The 27,994-nt window shown below is 41.2% G+C and overlaps 2 protein-coding genes across 2 annotated transcripts; one reads left to right on the forward strand and one right to left on the reverse strand.

Annotated features, from left to right (window-relative positions):
- Positions 1-223: 223 nt before the first annotated feature.
- Positions 224-27,470, forward strand: LOC110533860 (glycine receptor subunit alpha-4). The gene is made up of 10 exons (XM_021618417.2): positions 224-804; positions 1,746-1,873; positions 2,774-2,841; positions 2,934-3,157; positions 3,359-3,441; positions 3,641-3,778; positions 4,268-4,482; positions 5,200-5,358; positions 22,668-22,778; positions 24,300-27,470. The coding sequence occupies exons 1-10, from the start codon at positions 746-748 to the stop codon at positions 24,567-24,569; spliced, it is 1,455 nt and encodes a 484-aa protein (XP_021474092.1). The 5' UTR covers positions 224-745; the 3' UTR covers positions 24,570-27,470.
- On the reverse strand, positions 26,172-27,991 carry rpl36a (ribosomal protein L36A). Its single transcript, XM_021618418.2, has 5 exons — positions 27,836-27,991; positions 27,388-27,493; positions 26,765-26,832; positions 26,448-26,570; positions 26,172-26,241 (listed from the first exon to the last, which is right to left on the reverse strand). Exons 1-5 carry the CDS (start codon positions 27,836-27,838, stop codon positions 26,221-26,223), a joined length of 321 nt encoding a protein of 106 aa, XP_021474093.1. The 5' UTR covers positions 27,839-27,991; the 3' UTR covers positions 26,172-26,220.
- Positions 27,992-27,994: the final 3 nt, after the last annotated feature.

Consider the following 27,994-nt stretch of genomic DNA (forward strand, 5'->3'; position numbering starts at 1 on the left):
TTTTTCATAAGAAATAAATATGCAAAATATCTTCCCATTTTGCCCTTTTTTATTTGACTCCTTGAAAGTAATTTCCTTTAACTTTGTACCCTTGATTATTGCATTTGACTGCCTTGAGTGCCCCTCTTCTCATGCTAGACTTCAAAATCAAAATCCTTTTTACCAAATAGTATTTATTTACTAAATAATTATTGAAATGAATTACTATTTTAATAATGGAAGTACCTATACATATATATTTGGGGAATGTATGTCCACGTTCTCTGTTATGAATGTGTTTTTATTTGTGGGGGGGAAATGATTTATTCCACATGAAATGCCATCATAAGAGTGTGGATCCAAACTGTGCTCAAAGTCTAAAGCCATCATTAGATGAAATCTCAAGGTATTTTGGGCCCAAAAAGTGCACTGAAAAGAGAGTCTAAAATGCTGCTGTCTCTTTAAATATTCCTGACGTAATTCCTGCAGCATGCATGTGGCCATGAAAAAGAGATAAAGCTTGTGTTCTTCCACACAAACTCTCATATAGCAAAACTTCCCCAGACCTTGAGTTATAGACAAGCATCATCTTGGATGTTACACCTGCAGAGAGCGGGAGGGTCAGAGGGCTCCATAAGGATTTGTCTGGGTAGCGAAGCAATACCATGGTTCTCTGCATAGGTTCACAGACTCTTCACTGAGTTATATGCCTCTGAATACTTAATAAAATTGTCCTTTATTTTATGTGTATTGCTGTAAGCAGAGAATGCTCTCACTAGTCCCATGGATGGTATGGGTCTCGTCTGTCTGCTTTCTACAAGGCAGGTAAGACACATCTAATTATTGTCTTGACCTTTAGGCTTACTAAGCCTTTAGATACTTATTATTGTTTTATTACAGCCTATGCCTCTGGCTGTTTTGAGTCAAATTGGGGAGGAGACTAAAAATAAATGAAATATGTTGTTTCAGTGTACATTTATAATGTGTAATAAAATGAAGAAATATAGATCAGCTACTTTTGAAGTGAGAGAAGTTGTTGAACCATAAGGAATTTACAATGTTTTGCCAATTATATGAAAATCAGGCTAATTACCTACAGAGAAATATAGTTATTTGAAAGGTTCATGATATTTAAATTGCCTAAGGAACACATGTCACATATATATTTTATTGAGGTGACGAGCTAAGCATGTTTTACATTGCATTTTGTAAAAGGAATGACCAATAACTAGGATTTGTAAACCGCTGAGAGACGGAAAGAGACGACTTGGAATGTTGGGACACAGTGGAGAGGAGGATGTTGGTGGATGTTGGATGTTGGAGGATGTTGGTGGATGTTGGATGTTGGAGGATGTTGTCCATTTGATGAGATATACAACAGTCTCATAGAGGGAGGGGCAAGCTACATGACCTGCGTGTTTCTAATTTTAATATAATATATAACCGATCACTCCCACTAAACTACCATCCTTTTAATTGTAATCATATGAATATTACAATTGTATTACCAAAAACGACTTTACTTTACTGCATGTGGTTCATCACAAAAAGATGGCAAATACAAAAGAGCATATCTTATTTCCTTATGTTTTCTGAGAAATATTTGAGCAGAAAATCACTTGAGATACAGAGTGTAACTCCTCACCTTCACCTGTATGACTCAAATCCCTTTATCATGGCCATCATCTGAAGCAGTAGTTGCCCATCAGTTCCAGATAATAGCACTCCTGCTTTTCCTCTCACGGTTTCCTCCTCCCCTCTGGCAGGCCTGGGTCCTGTAAGGAGATTAAGCTACCTAGCAGGGTAGGGAAGGCCCCTTCCCCATCTGACTTTCTGGATAAACTTATGGGAAGGACATCTGGGTATGACGCCCGCATTAGACCCAACTTCAAAGGTATATTGCAAAACATAGTACAGTAGATTACACAGTACAGTAATACACATTACCGTATAGTACACCCTAAACAGGTGGGTATAGTACAGAAGTTTTACAAAATAAATCTAAGACACAATGTGACATAAATCAGAAAGATTTCCACTTTCTATTTATTGTGGTACTTGAACCCAGAATAACTCAAGAGTGTTTGTTTTTGGTTAGAAGTGTCATTTTGAATGCATGTTCACCCACAGGCCTAGTTTATTTTGTTTCTTCACAGCCAGTGAAGCCAGCAGATTCCCTCTGACATACTTCCTCTTCATTTCTCAGGGGTCACATCTCGTCATATATATTTCATGCTTGCTCCACATCACTGAAATATGCCAGTACATGCCTTGCAGGGTAACTCCCTGCTGATGTCTATAAATACACTAATGTAACTCAAGTAGAATTAATAAATTATACCCTCTTAGGAAATTATATTATGAAAAATGTAGGATGTCAGTAGTTGAGAGATGCAATATACTAATGGGAGTGTATTGGAAATGACAACACCATTTTATTCTGTCTGTTTGTGATAACTCAATCTAATACAAGACAACTTGCCACAATATGAATGTAAGCTGTTATTCCATTATGCAATGGTAGACAATACAATCCTCATGTCATTGCAATTTAGATACTGTAGACATGAAAATGTTTTCTGATCAGTTTGTGTTTACCACAGATGCTGCATCTTTTCAGTGAGATAATAAACATGTATGAATGAACATGTATAAGTAATGCATTTTACTGAACATCTGAAGCTAAGAACACTGCCTGTTTCAGAAAGCAGCATAAAGTGAAACATGGAATTTATATTTATATTACAGATATATTAAATATGAATGGCTGAGTTTCTTATGGACGATTTTTCAGGTCCTCCTGTGAATGTCACCATTAACCTCTTCATCAACAGCTTTGGATCCATCACAGAAACCACAATGGTGAGGGTCTTTTCACTATCGTCATCCACCTTTCATCCAAACAGTGGCTGTTCGCTCCATTTATAGTCTCTTTTATACAATAACTACCATAGGATTATCGTCTCAATGTGTTTCTACGTCAACAATGGAATGACCCGCGACTGGCCTATAAGGAGTACCCTGATGACTCTCTGGACCTGGATCCTTCCATGTTGGACTCCATCTGGAAACCTGACCTTTTCTTTGCCAATGAAAAGGGGGCAAACTTTCACGAAGTCACCACAGACAACAAACTGCTGCGGATATTCCAAGATGGGAATGTTCTCTACAGTATCAGGTGACCGGTGTCTCTAAAACAGTAGTCTCCTCATAATGATAGATATGTTATAACTTTGTCAGTAACAATAATTAGCAAAAGTTCACATCTTTGACTTTATACACTCAATTTGAAGCCACAGGTAATGTTAGATTGTCCAAAGCTCCCCATACCTGTCTTCGATTCATCTTCTCACTATGTGCTTCTGGTTCTGTGAGCCAGGTTAACTCTGATCCTGTCCTGCCCCATGGATCTGATGAATTTCCCCATGGACATTCAGACGTGCTCTATGCAGCTGGAAAGCTGTGAGTTTTCTTTTCCCTCTTTTTATCTATTCTTTGCACTTGGCTAGTTTCACTCCCTGATGCCTCTTTTTCCCCATTCTCTACACTTGACTAGACAGGCTTTTGCTGTTGACAACTTTATAAATAAACTCTCTCTGTCGCTGGCTATACCATGAATAAAATAAACCCATGTTCTCCCTTCTTCTCCTCTGTGCTCTAGTTGGCTACACCATGAATGACCTGTGCTTCCAGTGGCTGGACATTGGTCCTGTCCAGGTGGCTGATGACCTGATGCTTCCTCAGTTTGTGTTGAAGGAGGAGAAAGACTTGGGCTACTGCACCAAGCACTACAACACAGGTAGATTCTGGACTCCCAATGGTATGCTATCGCCACACTTTGCTTAAAACCTCTACAGGATCGATGTCCCCGCGCAGGACGTTTGACCTAACGTAGGCTAATGTGATTAGCATGAGGTTGTAAGTAACAAGAACATTTCCAGGACAGACATACATTTTGTCCTTTCACTTGCATTTCAAAGATGGGGGGGGTCTAATGTGTTATATTCTCCTACATTAATTTCACATTTCCACAAAGGTCAAAGTGTTTGCTTTCAAATGGTATCAAGATAATGCATATCCTTGCTTTAGGTCCTGAGCTACAGGCAGTTAGATATGGGTATGTCATTTTAGGCAAAGCATTTTTTTTTAAAGGGTCCAATCCTTATGACAGTGTCACAGGTTGCAGTTGTAAATGAGAACTTGTTCTCAACTGGCCTACCTCGTTAAAAAAAGGTGAAATAAAAATAAAACAAAAAATGTAATCTCCAACCATCTGGCATGCTGGCAGGTAAATTTGCCTGCATTGAGGTAAAGTTCCACCTGGAGAGACAGATGGGCTACTACCTGATCCAGATGTACATCCCCAGCCTGCTAACCGTTATCCTCTCCTGGGTCTCCTTCTGGATCAACATGGATGCCGCCCCAGCTAGAGTGGGCCTTGGTATCACCACAGTGCTCACCATGACAACCCAAAGCTCTGGGTCCAGAGCATCCCTGCCTAAGGTCAGAGAGAAATTATATTGTATTCTGCTCAGGTGTTTTGTCTGGACAACCAACATATAGTCAATAAACATTTATTTAAAAATATGTTTTAACTCAGAAGCTACCAGTTCTATACGTAATTCCCAATCCACACATTATTTATTTTATTTTTTACCCCTTTTTCGTGGTATCCAATTGGTAGTTACAGTCTTGTCTCATCGCTGCAACTCCCGTACAGACTCGGGAGAGGCGAAGGTCGAGAGCCGTGTGTCCTCCGAAACACAACCCAACCAAGTCGCACTGCTTCTTGACACAAAGCCCACTCAACCCGGAAGCCAGCCACACCAATGTGTCGGAGGAAACACTGTGCACCTGGCGACCATGTCAGCGTGCACTGCGCCCAGCCCGCTACAGGAGTCACTAGTGCTCGATGGAACAAAGACATCCCTGCCGGCCAAACCCTCCCCTAACCCGGATAACACTGGGCCAATTGTGCACCGCCCCATGGGTCTCCCGATCGAGGCCGGCTGTTGCAGAGCCTGGACTCGAACCCAGGATCTCTAGTGGCACCACTAGCACTGCGATGCAATGCCTTAGACCACTGAGCCTCTCGGGAGGCCCCCACATTATTTCAGTGGTGGGAACGTTCCTATACTAAGAGCACCATCACCGTGTTGTTTACCTGCATGTTAAAGTTGTGATTCTAACCATTATTCATTTATTTTGTGGGTTGTGTAGGTGTCTTATGTGAAGGCCATTGATATCTGGATGGCTGTGTGTCTTCTTTTTGTGTTCGCTGCACTGCTGGAGTATGCAGCAGTAAACTTTGTTTCACGGCAGCACAAAGAGTTCTTCAGACTGAGGAAAAGGATCAAAGAACAACAGCGGCAGAGAACTGTGAGTACAGTACAATGATGTATATAAACATTGCATTGCTGATGCTATGTATTGGCCATTGAGAGGCTTTGACGCCACTGGGTAGCCATATTTGCACTCCCCAGTAAAAGCAATCCTCCATAGGAATGAATGGAATTGTGCAGTATTTCAATTAAATGTTTCAAGGACAAAAAAGTATTTAAATGTTGTAGAGTGTCAGTAAGGTTAGTTATACAAAAAAGTATACATTTAGGTGTCTGTAATAGAATACATTTGGCAAAAACAAATGTGGACATTAATAAATGCATTTCTATAGCTTCCAAGATGTTTTTTTACAACAATGGGGGAGTGCCAAGATGGCGGCATGGTGGCTTCAACTCAGTGCTCCCCTATCCGTCATCTAGTGTATAAATCATTGGTACAAGCCCCTGTGCAGCCCACCCCCTCAGGCTGCTGTCGCCTGCTATTCCATCTAAGCCCAGTTATGCAGCAGCCACACAGTTCAGCTGGCTGTCGTATCTCATGCTGGGAGATCCACAGATCCACTGGCCTGTGCTAAATTCAAGTCCTTTTCTTTCTTCTTCTGTCTATATGTGCTCTGTACAACAGCTTAGCTTGCCGTTTCCCTTTGCATCTCAAAATAATGAGACAAATATGAAAGTAAACAAGTAACGCAAAAGAGAATGAGCTAAAACATTTTTTTGTAAAACAACTGAATTGTGGTAGTAGTTTGTGTGTAGCTCCAGAGCTAGCCTGCCCACAATATTATGACAATTCTGGTAACACTTCATTTTAAGTAGTCCTTATTATAGTGTAATAGTTACATTGTAACAAGTATTGTAATTAATTGTAATAATTCATAGTTACACTGTAATAACAACATGTGGTAATTGCAGTCTGTAATTACAGGGGTGTAACAACGAATGCTCATTACAAATCTTAAAGTTTCTGATAGCATCCAAACGCACCATATTTCAGCCTGCACAAACCATGTGATAAGTGTAAGTCAATTGAAAACCGACCACATCATTGACATAACTCTGCAATAAAGATCTGGAGTCTGATACCCAGGCCCAATGGCAAAAACAGGTACACAAACGGTTCACCTCAATAAAATACTTTAAATTATTAAATCCTTTAACGGTGCATTTGACAATGGATCAATTACTTTAACCATCAATTAAATATTTTTAGACGCATAAACAAACTATAGTTAAAATTGTGAGATAGTCATTTGTGCTTGACAAATTGTAAGCCTATAGACGGGTTAGCCGACAATGTCATGAAAACGATGTGCGAGCTTCCATTGGGCAGAAGTCGGCTATTGTGATTCTGTGTGGCCAGATTGCTAGCAAGAATGTCAAGAAATGGCCATGTGGTGAATCGTAAGAGGCTGGTTTCATCTTGTTCTTGATAACATGTCTTGTTTTGAGGTATTTTGACTGATTTCATGTCAATGCTAATATTGCTAAAATTTGATAAAAAAAACTCTCCAGGTGTCGCTTATTTTCCCCAGTGTATTTATCCCTGTGTTTCCTGTCGCTCTGTGCCAGTTTGTATTGTATGTTTAGTCAAGTCAACCAGCATGTTTTTCCTGTACTCCTTTTGCTATTCTCCTTTTTCTAGTCCTCCTGGTTTTGACCCTTGCCTGTTTCTGGACTCTGTACCCGCCTGCCTGACCATTCTGCCTGCCTTGACCACAAGCCTCTCTGCCACTCTGTACCTCCTGGACTGTGAACTGGTTTTGACCTTTTTGCCTGTCCACGACCATTCTCTTGCCTACCCCTTTGGATTATTAAACATTGTAAGACTCCAACCATCTGTCTCCTGTGTCTGCATCTGGGTCTCGCCTTGTGCCTTGATTGTACGAACTGGCCATGACAGACCAGCAGACTTGGACCAGCTCCGCCACACTCTCCCCCTGCAGGAAGCCACCATTAGGAGACATGAGAAGCTGGTACAGGGCTTTTTGGGAGGGCTCAGGTCCTTGACGGAACGCCATGACCATGGGTTAAAGGCTATTATGGAGCAAATCAGGGAGTTAGCTCAGAGGCTACCTGCCACCTCTGGAAAAACCCCAATCACCCATTAATCATCCAGGTATTTTCCCCCTATCTGTGGTGAGTTTGTACAGCCTATCCCGGCTCCCCGTGAAAAACGCTCCCCGAGAAACCCGCTTACCTCCTCCGGAGCGATATTCGGTGAATCCTGCCAGGGTTTTCTTTCTCAGTGCACGCTTATTTTTGAGCTACAGCCATCTTTGTTTCCTTCAGACAGAACGAAGATAGCATATATTATTACCCTAATGTCGGGATGGGTGCTCTCTTGGGATACGGCAGTTTGGGAGCAACAATCTGCCATTTGTGGTCATCTGGAGGAATTAATGGCAGACGTGAGAAAGGTATTTGAGTCTCCGGTTTCTGGGAGAAAGGCGGCCAGTAAACTGCTTGACTTACGTCAACTCCCATAGTGTGGCAGACTACGCGGACTGATTTTCGCACGTTGGCTGCCGAGAGTGCCTGGAATCCGCAGTCTCTTTTTGATACTTATTTGCACGGATTATCTGAGGAGGTGAAGGATGAGCTAGCTACTCGGGAATTGGATCTGGACTCCCTTATCGCCCTTACCATTAAAATTGATGGATGCTGTTGTAATAACATAGTCTTGTTTCTCCAATAACTAATCATTAACAATGCCTAAGGGAATGCAAGAGTGAGAGGAGATCTGGTCTTGGGCACACTTGTGCACCCGCTTTGGCACGTTCACCTCCGAGGGAATCCGGAAGTTTCCGAAGGTAGCTCTTCAGAGAGGATTCGAGGCCAACAGAGCCCTCTCGGGAATCTACGTATCTATCTATCTAGTTGGATACTCCTGAGCCTATGCAGTTGGGAAGAGCTAGGTTATCAATTGGGGAATGCTCACGAAGGTTGAATAATAACTGTTGTCTGTACTGTGCCCGTTCAATTACGGGTTTCTGGTAACCACAGTGAGACAATACAGTTCCTCCTCATTGCATCTCTCATTGCAATCTCCGGTTGTTTTGGGATTTTCCTGGCTTTAAAAGCACAATCCGATGTTTGATTGGACCACAAGCTCCATCCTGGGTTGGAGCCCATTTTGCCATTCCCACTGCCTTCAAGCAGCACAGCCTTCCTCAAGTCGCCTTCCTCTGGATGTAAGCAAGACTGTGGATGTCTCTGCTATCCCCACAGAATAACATTGCATCATCCTTATGATTGTGCCATTGCTCTTCTCCCAGGCACTACACCACCTCGGAATCGATTGTATTCTCTGTCCGGACCAGAGAACAAAACTATGGAAGAGTACAGAGAGGAGTCTCTTGCCACTGGGGCCGTCTGTCTGCATCTCTTGTCGGCGCAGGGTTTTTCTTTGTGGAGAAGGACAAGACCCTGCGTCCGTGCATTGACTTCCGGGGACTTAATGACATTATTGTCAAGAATCGTTACCCCATACCTCTCCTCTCCTCGATGTTTGAACCTCTCCAGGGTGCCACCATATTTTCCAAGTTGGACCTTCGAAATACCTACCACCTGGTTTGGATACGCGAGGGGGATGAGTGGAAGACAGCCTTCAACACAGCCAGTGGACATTATGAGTACCAGGTCATGTTTTCCAGGCTTTGGTCAATGATGTGCTTCCGGACATGCTAAACCGGTTTGTGTTCATATACCTTGACGACATCCTGTTTTTTTTCCGATCTGCACAAGAACATGTTCTTCATGTCAGACAGGTCCTTCAGCGCTTCCTGGAGAACCAACTGTTCGTGAAAGCCGAGAAGTGTGAGTTCCACCGCTCTGCAATCACCTTTCTGGGATATGCCATTGCTGAGGGCAATGTTCAGATGGATCCTGGAAAAGTGAAAGCAGTGGTGGATTGGCCTCAACCAACGGCCAAATCAAGTCAAAGTTTATTTGTCACGTGCGCCGAATACAACAGGTGTAGTGGACCTTACAATGAAATGCTTACTTGCAGGCTCTAAACAATAGTGCAAAAAAGGTATTAGGTGAACAATAGGTAAGTAAATAAATATAACAACAGTAAAAAGACAGGCTATATACAGTAGCGAGGCCACAAAAGTAGCGAGGCTACATACAGACACCGCTTAGTCAGGCTGATTGAGGTAGTATGTACATTTAGTTTTAGTTTTATGGAAAAAGGGTTGGAAATAGGTGTCTCCATAATGACAATCTATATAGCCTACCTATAACTGGTAAAACAACATACACATATGCTGCTCTGTCTCCTCTCACTCATGTGGCTCAGCTGCCTGCTTTCAGTGCTCATTCTCAACGCCCCCACCCACCACTCACTCACTCAATTTCATTCAATTCAAAGGGCTTTATTGGCATGGGAAACGTGTTTACATTGCCAAAGCAAGTAAAATAGGTAATAAGCAAAAGTGAAATAAACAAAAAATGTACAGTAAACATAACACTCACAAGTTTCAAAGGAATAGAGATATTTGAAATGTGTTATTATGGCTATGTACAATGTTGTAACAAGGGAAAATAAATAAACATAAATATTGGTTGTATTTACATTGGTGTTTGTTCTTCACTGGTTCCCCTTTCAACAGGTCACAAATCTTGCTGTGATGGCACACTGTGGTATTTCACCTAATATATATGGGAGTTTGTCAAAATGTGATTTATTTTTGAATTCTTTGTGGGTATGTGTAATCTGAGGGGAAATATGTGTCTCTAATATGGTCATACATTTAGCAGGAGGTTAGTACAGCTCAGTTTCCACCTCATTTTGTAGACAAAGTGCACATAGCCGGTCTTCTCTTCAGAGCCAGGTATGCCTACTGTCGGCCTCTCTCAATAGCAAAGACATGCTCACTGAGTCTGTACATAGTCAAAGCTTTCCTTAATATTGGGTTAGTCACAGTGGTCAGGTATTCTGCCACTGTGTACTCTCTGTTCAGGGCCAAATAGCATTCTAGTTTGCTCAGTTTTTTTGTTAATTCTTTCCAATGTGTCAAGTAATAATCTTTGTTTCTCATGATTTGGTTAGGTCTAATTCTGTTGCTGTCCTGGAGCTCTGTGGGGTCTGTTTGTATTTGTGAACAGAGCCCCAGGACTAGCTTGCTTAGGGGACTCTTCTTTAGGTTAATCTCTCTGTAAGTGATGGCTTTGTTATGGAAGGTTTGGGAATCGTTTCCTTTTAGGTGGTTGTAGACTCTAACAGCTTCTATTTTCTGGATATAGCGGAGTTTCGTCCTAATTCTGCTCTGCATGCATTATTTGGTGTTGTACACGCAGGTGTTTGTACCCTTTTGTGAATTCTTGGATGTTGAGCGGACCCCAGACCTCACAACCACAAAGGGCAATGGGTTCTACAACTGATTGAGATTTCATAATTGGGATGTCAAATTTGATGTTCCTTTTGATTGCGTAGAAGGCCCTTCTTGCCTTTTCTCTCAAATCATTCACAGCTTTGTGGAAGTTACCTGTGGTGGTGATGTTTAGTTATAGTTTGTTGTGTGCTCTAGGGCAATGGTGTCTAGATGGAATTTGTATTTGTCGTCCTGGCAACTGGAACTTTTTTGGAGATTAACTGTCAGGGCTCAGGTCTGACAAACTGTGCAGAAGATCGAAGTGCTGCTGTAGGCCCTTCTTGGTGGGGAACAGTGTAAAACTTTGTGAGGGTTATAGGTGACTGTTGTGCCTTTTTCACCACACTGTCTGTGTGGGTGGACCATTTCAGTTTGTCCGTGATGTGTACACCGAGGAACTGTCAACCTTCACTGCTGTCCCGTCTATGTGGATATGGGGGTGCTCCTGTTTCCTGAAGTCCACGATCATCTCCTTTGTTTTGTTGACGTTGAGTGAGAGGTTGTTTTCCTGACACCATGCTCCAAGTGCCCTCACCTGAAGGCCGTCTCGTTGCTGTTGCTAATCAAATCCACCTCTGTTGTGTTGTCTGCAAACTTGATGATTGAGTTGGAGGCATGCATGGCCATGCAGTCATGGGTGAACAGGAAGTACAGGAGGGGGCTGAGCATGCACCCTTGTGGGGCCCCAGTGTTGAGGATCAGCGAAGTGGAGATGTTGTTTCCTACCTTCACCACCTGGGAGCGGCCCGTCAAAGTCCAGGACCCAATTGCACAGGGCAGAGTTGAGACCCAGGGCCTCAAGCTTATTGATGAGCTTGGAGGGTACTATGGTGTTGAATGCTGAGCTGTAGTCAATGAACAGCATTCTTACATAGGTATTTCTCTTGTCCAGGTGGGATTGGGCAGTGCGCAGTGTGATGGCAATTGCATCGTCTGTGGACCTGTTGGGGTGGTATGCAAACTGAAGTAGGTCTAGGGTGGCAGGTAAGATGGAGGTGATATGATCCTTGACTAGTCTCTCAAAGCACTTCATAATGACAGAAGTGAGTGCAGCAGACTGTTCTAGTGCCCTTGCCAATTCGTTGATATATATATATATATATACTGTATGGATTTTATAATGTTGTATGTTTTTCCCCAACACCGCTTTCCATCAATTTGTATAGCAGGCCCTCATGCGAAATTGAGTCAAAAGCTTTTTGAAATCAACAAAGTATGAGAAGACTTTGCTTTTGTTTTGGTTCGTTTGTTTGTCAATTAGGGTGTGCATGGTGAATACATGGTCTGTCGTACAGTAATTTGGTAAAAAGCCAATTTGACATTTGCTCAGTACATTGTTTTCACTGAGTAAAGGTGCACATCTGCTGTTACTGATAATGCAGATGATTTTCCCAAGGTTGCTGTTGATGCATATCCCGTGGTAGTTATTGAGGTCAGATTTTTCTCCACTTTTGTGGATTGGGGTGATCAGTCTTTGGTTCCAAATATTGGGGAAATGCCAGAGCTGAGGATGATGTTAGAGTTTTTAAGTATAACCATTTGAAATTTGTGGTCTGTATGTTTTATCATTTCCTTTAGGATACCATCAACACTACATGCCTTTTTGGGTTGAAGAGTTTGTATTTTGTCCTGTAGTTCAGTCAATGTAATTGGAGAATCCAGTGGGTTCTGGTAGTCTTTAATAGCTAACTCTAAGATTTTTTATTGATCATTTATATGCTTTTGCTGTTTGTTCTTTGTTATAGAGCCCTAAAGATTGGAGAAGTGGTTTATCCATACATCTCCATTTTGGATAGATAACACTTCGTGCTGTTTGTTTAGTGGGTTCCTATTTTCCCAGAAGTGATTAGATTTCATGGATTCTTCAATTACATTGAGATGATTTCTGATGTGTGGTTTCTTCTTTTTTCATTGTGTATTTTTTTCTGATTCACCATAGTGAAGGTGTAGCTCAGGTTTTCTGGGTCTCTGTTTTTGGTTGGATAGGTTTCTTAGGCTTTTGCATTCTTCATCAATCCATTTGTCATTGTTGTCAATTTTCTTTGGTTGCCTGATTGAGATTTTTTGATTAGATAGGTAAGCTGAAAGGTCAAATATACTGTTCAGGCTTTCTACTGCCAAGTTTACACCTTCACTATTACAGTGAAATGTTTTGTCCAGGAAGGTGTCTAAAATGGAATTAATATGTTGCCTAATAGTTTCTATACTACTTTCCTTCCATCTATAGCATTTCTTAATATTATGTCGTTCCTTTGGCTTTGATGACTCATGATTTAGTATTGCTCTGTTCAAGTAGACTGTGATTTTGCTGTGATCTGATAGGGGTGTCAGTGGGCTGACTGTGAACGCTATGAGAGACACTGGGTTGATGTCAGTGATAAAGTAATCTACAGTACTACTGCCAAGGGATGAGCCATTGACTATGTATAGACCCAAGATGTCCCTGGTGGACGGAACAGATATGACAGCTGGTTACACAAAGAGAGGGGGGTTAGGTTTGAGTGAAAGAGCGGGAAGACTGAGTAACAAAGAGGGAAGCTATGCTATCGTAAATACAGTATCTTATGCATTCTAAATTATCGGCCATTTGGAAAAGGAAAATGCAATAAATATTTGCTCTGAGCTGCGCTTCGATCGGTTGGTCGTAGATGGGAGGCCGGGTTGTCCAGCATAGATCTCTGGTCCTCTGAAGACTGTCTAGTGGTGAACTGGAGCGTGGTAGAATTGATACTCTGTCCATCCACTCCTATCCCACGTTTAGCGGGCTGAGGGGGTAGCACTTCTTTAGGGAATAAGAGTTCAAAGTTCATACCAAGTCGCCATACTTTAAGCTCATGCTATATTCTGGCTGGTATAGTCAAAATTCATCCTTCTGGCGTGTAGGTCGTCACCTTCACATTGAAATTTGATGCCAATTTCGTGAGGTTCTTGCTGAGGTTGGCTTAGTTCTGTATGTGGTCTTTGTCCTTTCAACGTGGGGATGGTAAGTCCTCGCGTCCTTGGAACAGGAAGTTACATTTTCGTCAAGGGGCTTATATAGGATTGGGAGAGAGGGCTGTGTTTCAAAGTTTACAACCACTGTCTGTTCACATGGGCGGGGCCACTGAGTTGGCAAAGTTTACTGTACTCTATGACAAACCGTTCTCTCATTACGAAGCTAAATTACATTTAATCTTTTCACAAATAGTTTCATATTTAAACATTTAAATTGCACAACAATTCCATGTGAATCTGATAACTATAATGTGTAGACTTTGAGAATGAACCTGCAAGTAAGCATTTTGTTGGCCCATGTGTATCCTGTACATATGATTAATACAACTTTTCTACAATGATCTGTGATCATGCACAGATACAGGGATACAGGGAGACCAAAATGGTGAATATCTATAAAAAATGACAAGTATTGATGTCTCCCTACTGTTCTGGTTTTGAGGCTTGGGAATTTGGGCTGCAGTTCATCTGTCTAATCCCCTGTAGGGAGAGAGAAAGGCATTAATAGTATTACAATGGTGTGTTAATTTAATATTATTCCTGTTTGATATGCATGCATACAATTAAAGTGGACATTGCCAGTGTTTGTTTTGTATCCAATGCATTTAGCTTATGTTAGGATGAAATAGTCTAGGCCTTCCATACTCATCTGGCGGAACAGATCCGGACACAGAACGGGGTCAATACGGACCACAGATTGACACACCCTCAAAATAGTTTTTTATTTTATTTTTTATTTTACTCGGTCGGGCTTCGACCCCTGGTATACTATAAACACACAAAAAAAATGCATATAATTGCAGGAAATGAACTTTAAAACAGCCCAAAAAATCTGCCCTGTGCAAAATGCCAACAAGAGGGGTGTGAACATTTTGAGGTCGCATGGGTTGCGAGGTGGGGGTTTGTTACTACACAGATAAATTACATTATCCATCCGTACCTTTTCCACCTAGGAAATGTGTGTGACTGGACCTCAAATAGTACTTTAGTACCCCTGGTCTAGGCCTTCTAATCTAGTTGTATTGCATCATGTCGCCTCAATGCATAAGGTGAATATAAAACCAAGCTAATCGTGAACATCAGCATCATTTAATAATATGCATGGGTGTTATAGTTGTATGAATTTGTCACAATGCAAACCTGCTCATTGGAAATAAAACACCAGTGGTTTTAATGCAATGTAATTTTAGCTTCACGGCGAAACCCCACTATCCTGACTATTTATCATTCTTAAACAGTAAGCAAAATGATTTATTTTACAATTATTTATTTTTTGCTTCTGCCTCTGTACAATGTATGAATGTACAATGTAGACCACACTATCGACCAAAAGAGATCTCATCTATATTATTCGTAGCAGTCTTTTTACGACCACAAACCGGTGCTGGCACTAAGGCTGCACTCAACCAGCTGTAAAAGGCCATAAGCAAACAAGAAAATGCTCATCCAGAAATGGTGCTCCTAGTGGCCTGGGGACTTTAATGCAGGCAAACTTCAATCTGTTTTACCTCATCTCTACCAGCATGTCACATGTGCAACCAGAGGAAAAAAACTCTAGACCACCTTTACCCCACACACAAAATGTCACGACTTCCGCCGAAGTCGGTTCCTCTCCTTGTTCGGGCGGCATTTCGGCGGTCAACGTCACCGGTCTTCTAGCCATCGCCGATCCACCTTTAATTTTCCATTTGTCTTGTCTTGTTTTCCCACACACCTGGTTTACATTTCCCTCATTGCTTGTCATGTATTTAATCCTCTGTCCCCCCCATTTCTGTGTGTGGCATTGTTTATTGTTTCGTGTATGCACACGTTAGACTGGTTGCGCTGGGTTTTGTCAACCAGTATTGTGTTTAGTGTTCTTTGTGCCGTGTGTTTTGTTCGCCTAAATAAAAGGCTCCGTTTGCTACCCAAATTCTGCTCTCCTGCGCCTGACTCCCTTACAGCCAGTTACGCATACCTAACACAGAGATGCATACAAAGCTCCTCCCCCGCCCTCCATTTGGAAAATCTGACCATAATTATATTCTTCTGATTCCTGCCTACAAGCTAAAAACTAAAGCAGGTAGTACCAGTGACTCACTCAATAAGGAAGTGGTCAGATGACGTGGATGCCACGCTACAGGACTGTTTTTCTAGCACAGACTGGAATGTGTTCCATGATTCATCAAATGACATTGAGTAATACACCACCTCAGTCATCGGCTTCATCAATAAGTGCATTGACGACGTTGTCCTCACAGTGACCGTACATACATATCCCAACCAGAAGCCATGGATTCCAGGCAACATCCGCATCAAGCTAAAGGCTAGAGCTGCCGCTTTCAAGGAGTGGGACGCTAATCCGGACACTTAAAAGCAATCCCGGTATGCCCTCAAAGTAACCATCAAACAAGCAAAGCATCAATACAAGATTAAGATTGAATCCTACTACACCGGCTCTGACGCTCGTCAGATGTGGCAGGGCTTAAACTATTATGGACTACAAAGGGAAACCCAGCCACGAGCTGCCCAGTGACGTGAGCCTACCAGATGAGCTAAATTCCTTTTATGCTCGCTGAGAGACAAGCAACACTGAAGCATGCATGAGAGCACCAGCTGTTATGGACGACTGTGAGATAACGCTCTTGGTAGCCTATGTATGTGAGCAAGACGTTTAAACAGGTCAACATTCACAAAGCCGTGGGGTCAGATCGATTACCAGGACGTGTACTCAAAGCATGCACAGACCAACTGGCAAGTGTCTTCACTGACATTTTCAACCTCTCCCTGACCGAGTCTAATACCTACATGTTTAGACTCATCAGTGTGGTAGTAAGGCGTAGGCAACAACATGTCTGCTACGCTGATCCTCAACACTGGGGCCCCACAGGGGTGTGTGCTTAGTCCCCTCCTGTACTTCCTGTTCACCCACGTGATCATGCATGACTCCAACACCATCATTAAGTTTGCTGACGACACAACAGTGGTAGGACTGATCACCGACAACGATGAGACAGCCTATAGTGAGGAGGTCAGAGACCTGGCAGTGTGGTGCCAGGACAACAACCTCTCCCTCAAATTGAGCAAGACAAAGGAGCTGATCGTGGACTACAGGAAAACGCGGACCGAACAGGCCCCAATTAACATTGACGGAGCTGTAGTGGAGCGGGTCGAGAGTTAGGGGATCAGGGTCCAAACACACCAAGACAGTCGTGAAGAAGGCACGACAAAACCTTTTCCCCCTCAAGAGACTGAAAAGGTTTGGCATGGGTCCCCAGATCCTCAAAAAGTTCTGCCGCTGCACCATCGAGAGCATCCTGACCGGTTGCATCACCGCCTGGTATGACAACTGCTCAGCATCTGACCGTAAGGTGCTACAGAGGGTAATGCGTCCGTCCCAGTACATCACTGAGGCCAAGCTTCCTGCCACCCAGGATCTATATACTAGGCGGTGTCAGAGGAAGGCCCAAAAAATTGTCAGACTCCAGTCACAGAAGTCATAGACTGTTTTCTCTGCTACCGCACGACAAGCGGTACCTTGAAGGCTACTTAACAGCTTCTACCCCCAAGCCATAAGACTGCTGAACAATGAATCAAATGGCCACCAGATTATTTACATGGACCCCCCCACCCCCCTCCATTTGTTTTGTACATTGCTACTACTTGCTGTTTATTATCTATGCATAGTCACTTCACCGCTACCTACATGTACAAATTACCTCGACTAACCTGTACCCCCGCACATTGACCCGGTACCCCCTGTATATAGCCTCGTTATTATTTTGTTGTTACTTTAGTTTATTTGGTAAATATTTTCTTAACTCTTTCTTGAACTGCACTTTTGGTTAAGGGCTTGTAAGTAAGCATTTCACGGTAAGGTCTATTCGGCGCATGTGACTAATAAAGTTTGATTTGATTTGAAAGATTACCTGTCATACGTCCACAATAATGTAGCAGCAGAAAAAAATGATGTAGCAGCAGACCAAGCAATTTGTGAGAGGAGGACACAACCTAAAATTATTCTGGTTGGTGTCAGCTTAATTCACTAACAGGTACAGAAAAATTCAAATCTGTTACTTGTTATTCATGTTAAATATTTCCATTCTGGGATAGTTGTTCACTGAATTGCTAGCACTAGTTGCTACAATGTAAACAGATGTAGCTAGCTAGCTAGCATAAAAGCTAGCTTTGTTGGTGTCGGCTGCATGATGATGCAGTTTCCTATTTAGGTTAGAGATCATGTCGAAGTACGTTTCAAATGTAGCAGATTTTAAGCGCTCTGTGTTCTCCTATACTAGACGGTATGATCTCTCAGGTGTTCTTGGAAGATCACCCTTGAAAGAACGGGAAAACGCAAGTATGCAATTTGGAACATTGTTTTGAACAATGTTTTTAACCCCCCTTTACCACTTAAATTCAATCACTTCCTTAGTTATATGTCATGATCAGTCTTGTGACTTGGTTACCGTCGTCAAGTGCAAGCCAATAAGCAATGAAACATTATAGCTTAACTTGTGACAACAGTACTAAAGAGACAGAGCAGGGGGATATCAAACCTCATTTGTCACTTTCCATGGAAGCAAAAGTTAAATGTTTTGTCAAAGCTATGTAGAGCACATGCTAGCTAAGATAGCTAATTTACTCATAAAATATTCTGCAAACAACATTAAAAAATAACTATGCGACCTCTAACATGTTTATATATACATTTGTTTTAGTATGTTTCTCTAACTCTTTACAAAAAAAGAAAAGTTATATTAGCAGTACTTGAACTAGCTAGCTAAACTGCCTGGCAGCCATTTCCTCAACTGTTGTTATGGTGACCAAGATGTCACATGACCGTGCATCTTCTTGTTGCAGATTGTAAAGGAAAGTTTAAAACACATTTTTGGGTAATCCAAAAATAAGTTGGCTATATACAAAATGATGTGCACTCACCACCACACACACACACACTTTATCTCCTCCAGTAGTTTGACTATCTGATATGGCCTTACCGAATACCAAAATCCTGCAGGATTCGTTCTGGAATTGGTCCTTCGGGAATTGCCATTGAAATTTTTTATTTTTATTTAACTAGGCAAGTCAGTTAAGAACAAATTCTTATCTTACAATGACAGCCTACCCCAGCCAAACCCTCCCCTAACGACGCTGGGACAATTGTGCGCCGCCCTCTCCGAACCAGGATGACCCTAGGCCAATTGTGCGCCGCCATAAACCCTGCAGGAATATCAAAATCCTGCAGGATTCACCCTTACAAAAAAAGATTTCAGTTTTAAAACTGCAGTAAAAGTGCAGTAACTACAGTCAACTATGGTATTTGGACGCAGTAATTGCAGAATAACTGCAGTTATACTGCACCTGTAAGGGTTTTCCTGTGGTGAAGGAGAGGCGGTCCAAAACGCAGCGTGGTTATATTGATTCATGTTTAATTAAAAAAAAGAAACACGAACACTACAAAAACAATAACCGTGGAAAACCAAAAACAGCCCTATCTGGTGCAAAACACAGAGACAGGAACAATCACCCACAAACACACAGTGAAACCCAGGCTACCTAAGTATGATTTTCAATCAGAGACAACTAATGACACCTGCCTCTGATTGGGAACCATACTAGGCCGAAACATAGAAATACCCAAAACCTAGAAAAACAAACATAGACTGCCCACCCAACTCACGCCCTGACCATACTAAATAAATACAAAACAAAGGAAATAAAGGTCAGAACGTGACAGCACCGTAACTGAAGTTATACTGCACTGTAACTGCAGTTACACTGTAAAAGTACTGCAGTAAAAAAAACTTTACGCAGTATTTGCAACATACTGCAGTTATACTGCACTCTGACTGTAATCTTTTTTTTCTAAGGGCGGTTTGCCAGGATTCGTGCTGGGATTTACTTGGTCCTGCTGGAATTGCCATATCCTGCAGGTTTTGGTCCTGCAGGATTCTTGCAGGAATTGTCATGTTTGTGCAGAATTTTCAAAATTTCTGCAGGACAAGTCATACCACTGCAGGATTTTGTCAATTCTACAGGATTCCTGCAGGACACCTGCACAATTCCTTCACAAAAGGTTTTAAAAAATTGTAAGGGTATTTTGCAATAAAGCTGACTGAAGTAGAAGCTCTTTGGTAGGTATTTTCACTTGGTAATAAGTAATTATATAGACATTTCTCATAGGTACAGTTACACATCACTTTAAATAGCTACATCCCGTGTAAGAACGATCAACAACCATGTAATCATTACAGATATGTAGTCTGTGGCCTATTAGTGTGTTTATTTTTTCACAACTAGATTGTCAGAATGAGTAACGTACTTTGTAGGTACACAATTATTACCAGTACTCATCAAGATACCCTTCATTTTAACTAGCTAAATCCTGTGTAACACCTAGTAATTACATTGTACTTATGCAGATATTGCATGTACTCTGTAGTGTACTTGTGTTTATTTTCTCACGTTGATGGGGTTTCCAGAAGCTTTAAAATGAGGGTCAGGATGGGTAACGTACAATATAAGTACACATTAATTACAAGTACCCCCCAACCTACTCTTAATTTTAACTACCTAAATCCTGTGTAGCACCTAGTAATTGCATTGGACTTACAGATATTACATGCATTCTGGTGTACTAGTGTGCTTATCCTCCCACTTGGATGGCGCTTCCGGAAGCCTTAAAATGAGGACCAGGTTGTCAGGATGGGTAATGTACTATGTAAGTTCACCTCAAAATACACTTCATCGTAAACAGCTAAATCCTGTATCACACCTAGAAGTTACATTGTACTTATGGATTTATCCTCTCAATTGGATGGCAAGGAGGTTCAGGTTGTCATAATGGGTAATGTACACAAGTTGTATTAAAATATACAGTTGAAGTCGGAAGTTTACATTAACCTTGGCCAAATACATTTAAACTCAGTTTTTCACAATTCCTGACATTTAATCCTAGTAAAATTCCCTGTCTTAGGTCAGTTAGGATCACCAATATATTTTAAGAATGTGAAATGTCAGAATAATAGTAGAGAGAATTATTTATTTCAGCTTTTATTTCTTTCATCACATTCCCAGTGGGTCAGAAGTTTACATACACTCAATTAGTATTTGCTAGCATTGCCTTTAAATGGTTTAACTTGGGTCAAACGTATCGGTTAGCCTTCCACAAGCTTCCCACAATGATTTGGGTGAATTTCCAACTCACACCTTCTGACAGAGCTGGTGTAACTGAGTCAGGTTTGTAGGCCTCCTTGCTCACACACGCTTTTTCAGTTCTGCCCACAAATATCTATAAGATTGAGGTCAGGGCTTTGTGATGGCCACTCCAATACCTTGACTTTGTTGTCCTTAAGCCATTATGCCACAAATTTGGAAGTATGCTTGGGGTCATTGTCCATTTGGAAGACCCATTTGCGACCAAGCTTTAACTTCCTTACTGATGTCTTGAGATGTTGCTTCAACATGTCCACATAATTTTCCTGCCTCATGATGCCATCTATTTTGTGAAGTGCACCAGTCCCTCCTGCAGCAAAGCACCCCCACAACATGATGCTGCCACCCTCGTGCTTCACGGTTGGGATGGTGTTCTTCGGCTTCCAAGCCTCCCCCTTTTTCCTCCAAACATAACAAGGGTCATTATGGCCAAACCGTTCTATTTTTGTTTCATCAGACCAGAGGACATTTCTCCAGGAAGTCCGATCTTTGTCCCCATGTGCAGTTGCAAACCGTAGTCTGGCTTTTTATGGCGGTTTTGGAGCAGTGGTCTTTTAGGTTATGACGATATAGGACTTGTTTTACTGTGGATATACATACTTTTGTACCTGTTTCCTCCAGCATCTTCACAAGGTCTTTTGCTGTTGTTCTGGGATTGATTTGCACTTTTTGCACCAAAGTACATTATTCTCTAGGAGACAGAACGCGCCTCCTTCCTGAGTGGTATGATGGCTGTGTGGTCCCATGGTGTTTATACTTCCATACTATTGTTTGTATAGATGAATATGGTACCTTCAGGTGTTTGGAAATTGCTCCCAAGGATCATCCAGACTCATGGAGGTCTACAATTTTTTTCCTGAGGTCTAGGCTGATTTCTTTTGATTTTCACCTGATGTCAAGCAAAGAGGCACTGAGTTTGAAGGTAGGCCTTGAAATACATCCACAGGTACACCTCCAATTGACTCAAATTATGTCAATTAGCCTATCAGAAGTTCTGAAGCCATAACATAATTTTCTGGAATTTTCCAAGCTGTTTAAAGGCACAGTCAACTTAGTGTATGTAACCTTCTGACCCACTGGAATTGTGATACAGTGAATTATAAGTGAAATAATCTGTAAACAATTGTTGGAAGAATTTGTGTCATGCACAAAGTAGATGTCCTAACCGACTTGCCAAAACTATAGTTTGTTAACAGGAAATTTGTGGAGTGGTTGAAAAACGAGTTTTAATGACTCCAACCTAAGTATATGTAAACTTCCAACTTCAACTGTAAATAAATAATCTGTGATGACACCCGTATGTTAGACCCTAGTCGGTAAGGTGAACCTATGTCTGATCTGTAATTGTAAATTTAACCAGGTCAACCCAGATGGTACTTTTTTGTGGCAAGTGCTAGCATAAATGTTGAAGAGTGCACATTCACGGGTAGGTAATTGGAGCCTATTGAGCCTCCAATCTTTAATCTCAGACACCCAGTGCACAAGAGATTATAGTCCTTGTGACAGTTATCACTAAATCCGATGGAGCAGGGAAGAAACTAAACACTAAATAGGTGAATTTAGTAGAAACTTGCCCATTTGTAACAAGCATGGTAACAAGCATTTGTTGTTACACCTGTAATTACAGACCGCAAATACCACCAGTTACAGGTTATTACAACTTTATTAAATGTACATTTGAAAAATGAATGTAAATCAGTAATGTGTCATTGCATGTTGTTTAGATTGAATCACAGTATTCATGTATGCCTGCTAGACCTCCATGTTGCTCTGGGTTTATTAGCAGAGAAGTGGAAGTGGGGAGAGCAGCCAAGTGAAAGGTAACAACTTGCCAGGCAACAACTCCTCCCAGGGGACCCTGCCTGGCCCTCAGCAATGCAGCGTCTGTGCCAGGGTAAAAACTCCTACATTTCTCATGCTGACTGGAGTTTAGTTTAATGGGGTATTCCACTGTTTGTTCACTTAGAAAAACAAAATGGTAGTGCCTTCAGAAAGTATTGACACCCGTTGACTTTTTCCACATTGTGTTACAGCCTGAGGTTAAATTGAGATTGTGTCACTGATCTGCACACAATACGCCATCATATCAAAGTGGAATTGTTAAGAAATGTTTACAAATTAATAAATGAAAAGCTGAAATGTCTTGAGTCAATAAGTATTCAACCCTTGCGGCTAGCTTAAATAAATTCAGGAGTACAAATGTGCTTAAGTCACAAGTTGCATGGGCTCAATGACTACCCCATCTTTGTACCCCACAAAAACACTTATCTGTAAGGTCCTGCAGTCAAGCAATGCATTTCAAGCACAGAGTCAACCACAAAGACCAGGGAGGTTTTTCAATGGTTCGCAAAAAGAGCACCTTTTGGTAGATGGGTAAAGAAAAAAGCAGACATTGAATATCCCTTTGAGCATGGTGAAGTTATTAATTACACTTTGGATGCTGTATCAATACACCCAGTCACTACAAAGATACAGGTGCCCTTCCCTCTGGGATTTAATCATAAGGCCAATGGTGATTTTAACAGTTTAATGGCTGTGATAGGAGATAACTGAGGATGGGTCAACAACATTGTAGTTACTCCACAATACTAACATAAATAGAGTGAAAAGAAAGCCTGTACAGTATAAAAATATTCCAGGACAAGCATCCTGTTTGCGATAAGGCACTAAAGTAAAACTGAAAATGTTATTTTTGTCCTGAATAGCAATAATTGTGTATGGGGCAAATCCAACAACACTGAGTAACACTCTTCATATTTTCAAACATGGTGGTGGCTGCATTATGTTACGGGTATACTTTTCTTTAGCAAGGACTAGGGAGTTATTTTTAAACAAATAAATGGAATAGAGACGCACATGAAAAATCATTGAATGTTGACTGGTTCTGACTAGCCTAGTTTATAAAGTTTAGGTTTGAAAATCTATGGCAAGAATTAAGTGGCTGTCTAGCAATGATCAACAACTAACTTGAAAAATTGTACAATCCCAATGAGCAAAGCCCTTAGACTTACCTAGAGAAACTCACAGCTGTATTCGCTGTATTGACTGAGTGAGGTTGAATATTTATCTAAGACATTTTATTTTCCATTAATTAAAAATAAAATAAAAATCTTCCAATTTCAGAGTATTGCGTTGACAATTGCAATTAAATATTTTTTCTATCACACTTTAATTGTGGAAAAAGTTAAGGGGTGTGAATACTTTCTGAAGGCACTGTAGATCACACTTAGTGTTGAGGTTGTCTGTTTAACCTCGTGAAATGTATTTATCACAAAATCCAATTCTTACAAAGGCCTTGTTGACTTTGCAAGAGTTTAATCATAATCCAGTATGCGGCAAGTAATGTGGAGAAAATATTGCTGGTTATGACTGAGGGTGACAGACATTTGGCCCTTTTCCTTTTGTTCTTTCTTAGGAGCAGGAGCTGGTGGAGCAGAGCCAAGCCTATTTTCTCCATAGTTATGGAGTAGCAGGCGATGCACCACCAGAGATGGACGCTCCGATCTTTCAGGCCTTACCTCATGGGTTCCCACTGTATGACATCCGCAGGCAGTTTGTAGATCGGGCAAAAAGGATCGACACCATATCTAGGGCTGTGTTCCCTCTGAGTTTTCTCTGCTTCAATGTTTTCTATTGGCTCACCTACAAAGTGCTGCGGAATGAAGCCATCCGAGCTACTCTGTGACAAACCAACACGAGGACTGAATTACAGCACTAAAAACCAATACGGAGTTGAACCTAGTCTTCCACAGAACACTTTTACAGACAATGTCAAATCCATTCATTGTGCCAATGGAAAAATAATTGACTGCATGTCCAGTTCTATTCATTTTTTCACTAAAGTTAGCAAACCTGATGTAGTCCAAGTGTCATCCTTAAGGGGGCAATCTGCAGTTTCCACCCCGCCACTGATTTGGTAAACAACCATGGGATTAGGCTGGAGAGATATAACCACTCAAATGTGTAGACCGCTATGGATGCTGTTAATAACCCTCCATGATAAACTTAAGAATGTTTTTAGGCTAGTGCTTTAAGAATCAAATGAGTATATCTAAATTAAGTCCAAAAATATGTGCCAAACGCATATTGCCCCTTTAACTTTCTATTTTTTACAATTCCAATGGAATGCACTAATTAGCACAAATATTGTAGTCCGTGTACTATGGATACTTTTAATGTCACTCATGGAGCAAACACAAGCCCAGATATTGAGGCAGGACTGCATGGAAATGTTGGATTCCCCCCCTCCCCGGAATTGTATTTTGTACTCGTTTCTGCCACATTACAGTATTGGCAAATTGTTAATAAATCCCTACAAATGATTTCAACCTAATATGGAATACTATGTAATGGGACAGCACTATTGGTACATGAATCAACAGAAGTTAATGCTGGACATTTTGAATAGTCTAGTTAGGCGATGTTCTTCGTTAACTGTGTCCCTTTTCTTTATGCACCTCGTCTTGGATGTTTTTTTTCAATGTCAATGGCTAGTGTGAAAATTAATTATTTGTTTAAATATAAAACCATGGCTGTTGTCACCACTACAAATTCATGCAGATGTCTCAATGTTTCTAAGCTTGCTTCCATTGAGGAAGTATTTATTTATAAGTCAGTGAATGAAAACCTACATAAGAGGGGAATGAAAATTCAGGATGAAGCGTACATGTTCCTGAGTCAATGTAAAATCCACAACTATTCCATTAGAAACACTGAATAATACATAGGCATTATCTAGTTTGTTTTCCTTCAGAGGTATTTAACAACTAAACATTCTGCCCCCAAGCAAGATGACTATGTAGCATTTGCTTCACACCATTGAAAGTCAATTCGGGCGAAGGTATCATCCCCAAGCTTCACTAGACATTTAATGCTGCAATGTATCTTATTGGGCAACCTGACCAAATTTCACAGAAATGTGAGTTATAGATCAGTCACTCTCATTGAAAACAGGTCTAAGAAGCAGTAGATCAGTTTTATGTGTGCTATTTCTATGCTTCCCGATCTTAAGTTTCATTTTTCTATACCAGCTTCAAACAGCTGAAAATACAATATTTTAGGTTATGGAAAACATATTTCAGTTATGGTACAATGATTCGTCAAAATGAAATTAGGCAAACTTTTCACATTTTAGCAACCAGGAAATGGTAGCGCAATTTCTGCATATTGCACCTTTAATGTGTAACTAACTGTGTGCCAGACAACTCAAGATCCCTTATCTGATTGGTTCCAATGTTTCAACGCATAAAGGTTTATTAACTGACAGTAAATACAGTACAAGTTCAGGTACAGTTAGAATACATATTTTATTGACAAGTGACCCAAGAAAAGAGAGCTCAAAACTGGATGACCTGGCCCTGAAAGAGTGAGGAAAAAAAGACATAAGAAATTGGTATTTCAGATTGTTGCAAAGAAATTCAAATTACCACCCATGAACTCAATCGCATTAACACCACTGTCTGCCTACTGCCTTATTTCCAAACAATGCTCTGGCTTGCCATTAGGCTTCGAGTAGAAGCCAAGTTTGCTGGCTCTCAAAACTGGGGAGAACCAGTATGCTTACCTTTCTCTTCTTGTCTCCTCCCAGTTCAAAGTGTTTGCATCTCTTGATGGGCACCATTCTCTTTTGCCGACAGTTGGGCTCCACACACTCCAGCCTCAACACGATTTTCTTTGTAGTTTTAGCCTGCAGGAGAAATCACAAGGGTTTGAGCAAGTAACATAAAAAGATGGAAATGATGTGTGCTGACTAATAGACTGAGTATTGACATGGAGACTAAACCCAAAGACAGAGGCAATTTGCAAACAAACACGTCCCATCTGTAGGAGGGGAAGACAAGGTGAATTTGTAAATATTTTCCCATTATGATTCTTCCATACCTTCTTCCTGAAAATAGGCTTGGTCTGGCCACCATAACCAGATTGCTTTCTGTCATATCTCCTTTTGCCTGAAAGACAGTTACCTGATAAATGCATGCCAAGGTAGATACCACACATAATACATGTGAATGTTCAAGCAGACAAGAAAGGGAAGTAACTTTAGACCATAGATTTATTCTAACTAAACCAAGATAGACCACAGCCTGTCGTTTCCAATGGGAACAAATTAGTCATATCATTCAAGGAGGGCAGAGCCAAGCACAAGCTAGCGAGATCCTACTGGCCCTTACTAGCATGTATCTGCATATATCCGTTAGGGACTGCCTACCCTGTGAGGTGCATGTGCAATAACTCAATTTACCTTAGCACTTCTAAATACCACTTTTAAAAATTATTTTTTACTTTGGCAAAAGGTAAAGTCCACAAAATGTTGTCGACTCTGTTCATAACAGATTATAGTTGTGGGAACAGATAACTATTCAAGTCAAATGTTTTATGGATGAGAATTTTCAGAATGTCAGCCAAAATCCTTCTCCTCCCACTGCCTGCCACTGGGCTTCCTCTCAGTACCATAATTGGTAGTGAGTGGAAACAAAATGCAGATGAGACTATAGCAAACTTACCCTGTGCATACAGAGAATCCTTCCCCTTCTTGTACTGGGTAACTTTGTGAGTTTGATGTTTCTTACATTTCTTGCAATAAGTCCTGCGGGTCTTCGGTACGTTTACCTAGATAAATTATACAAAAATAAGTAAATGACTGTACCAAAGATACTATAGTGAAGGCTTCTCTCCGATTTAACATGTGCCCCGTTGCGTTCTAGCAATTTCAGTAACGTTAGCTAGTTGCCAAGTAGCTTAACCACATTGCATTGGAAGTGTTTGCTTAGCTAACGTTCGCTAGCCAATTCCTGTTAATACGCTCTAGGGCCACAACCAACTGGCTCGTATGAAACGGGAGGGAGAACAATAGTTGCAACACATTATCTCCTACATACAATATAAACTAGCTTAAATACATATTTTAAATAGTTGTGGGTTACAAATTAGCAATTGGTAGCGAAAACGTACCATGACTGCACACTCTTGATGCAGGAGGTCAAAGGAAGAAAAATAAGTCAGGAGACCGCATGTAGATGAAACCGGAAATACGTGAGTGAGCTGGACAGAAGAGATCTGTGCAATACAATAGTGACGTCCTGTGGATTAAGTCCGCCTAGCAGAAGAGAA

Source organism: Oncorhynchus mykiss, chromosome 10, assembly GCF_013265735.2.
Source record: "Oncorhynchus mykiss isolate Arlee chromosome 10, USDA_OmykA_1.1, whole genome shotgun sequence".
NCBI classification, from domain to species: Eukaryota; Metazoa; Chordata; class Actinopteri; order Salmoniformes; family Salmonidae; genus Oncorhynchus; species Oncorhynchus mykiss.

Excerpts from the sequence above, each read along its gene's own strand:
- rpl36a (XM_021618418.2), bottom strand. Across the intron at positions 26,571-26,764 it reads AGCCTATTTTCAGGAAGAAG|GCTAAAACTACAAAGAAAAT; the intron begins GTATGGAAGAAT and ends TTTCTCCTGCAG. Across the intron at positions 26,242-26,447 it reads GAGGAGACAAGAAGAGAAAG|GGCCAGGTCATCCAGTTTTG; the intron begins GTAAGCATACTG and ends TCACTCTTTCAG.
- LOC110533860 (XM_021618417.2), top strand. The coding sequence starts at position 746 with ATGCTCTCACTAGTCCCATGGATGGTATGGGTCTCGTCTGTCTGCTTT. Across the intron at positions 3,779-4,267 it reads CACCAAGCACTACAACACAG|GTAAATTTGCCTGCATTGAG; the intron begins GTAGATTCTGGA and ends GCATGCTGGCAG. Across the intron at positions 22,779-24,299 it reads AATGCAGCGTCTGTGCCAGG|GAGCAGGAGCTGGTGGAGCA; the intron begins GTAAAAACTCCT and ends GTTCTTTCTTAG.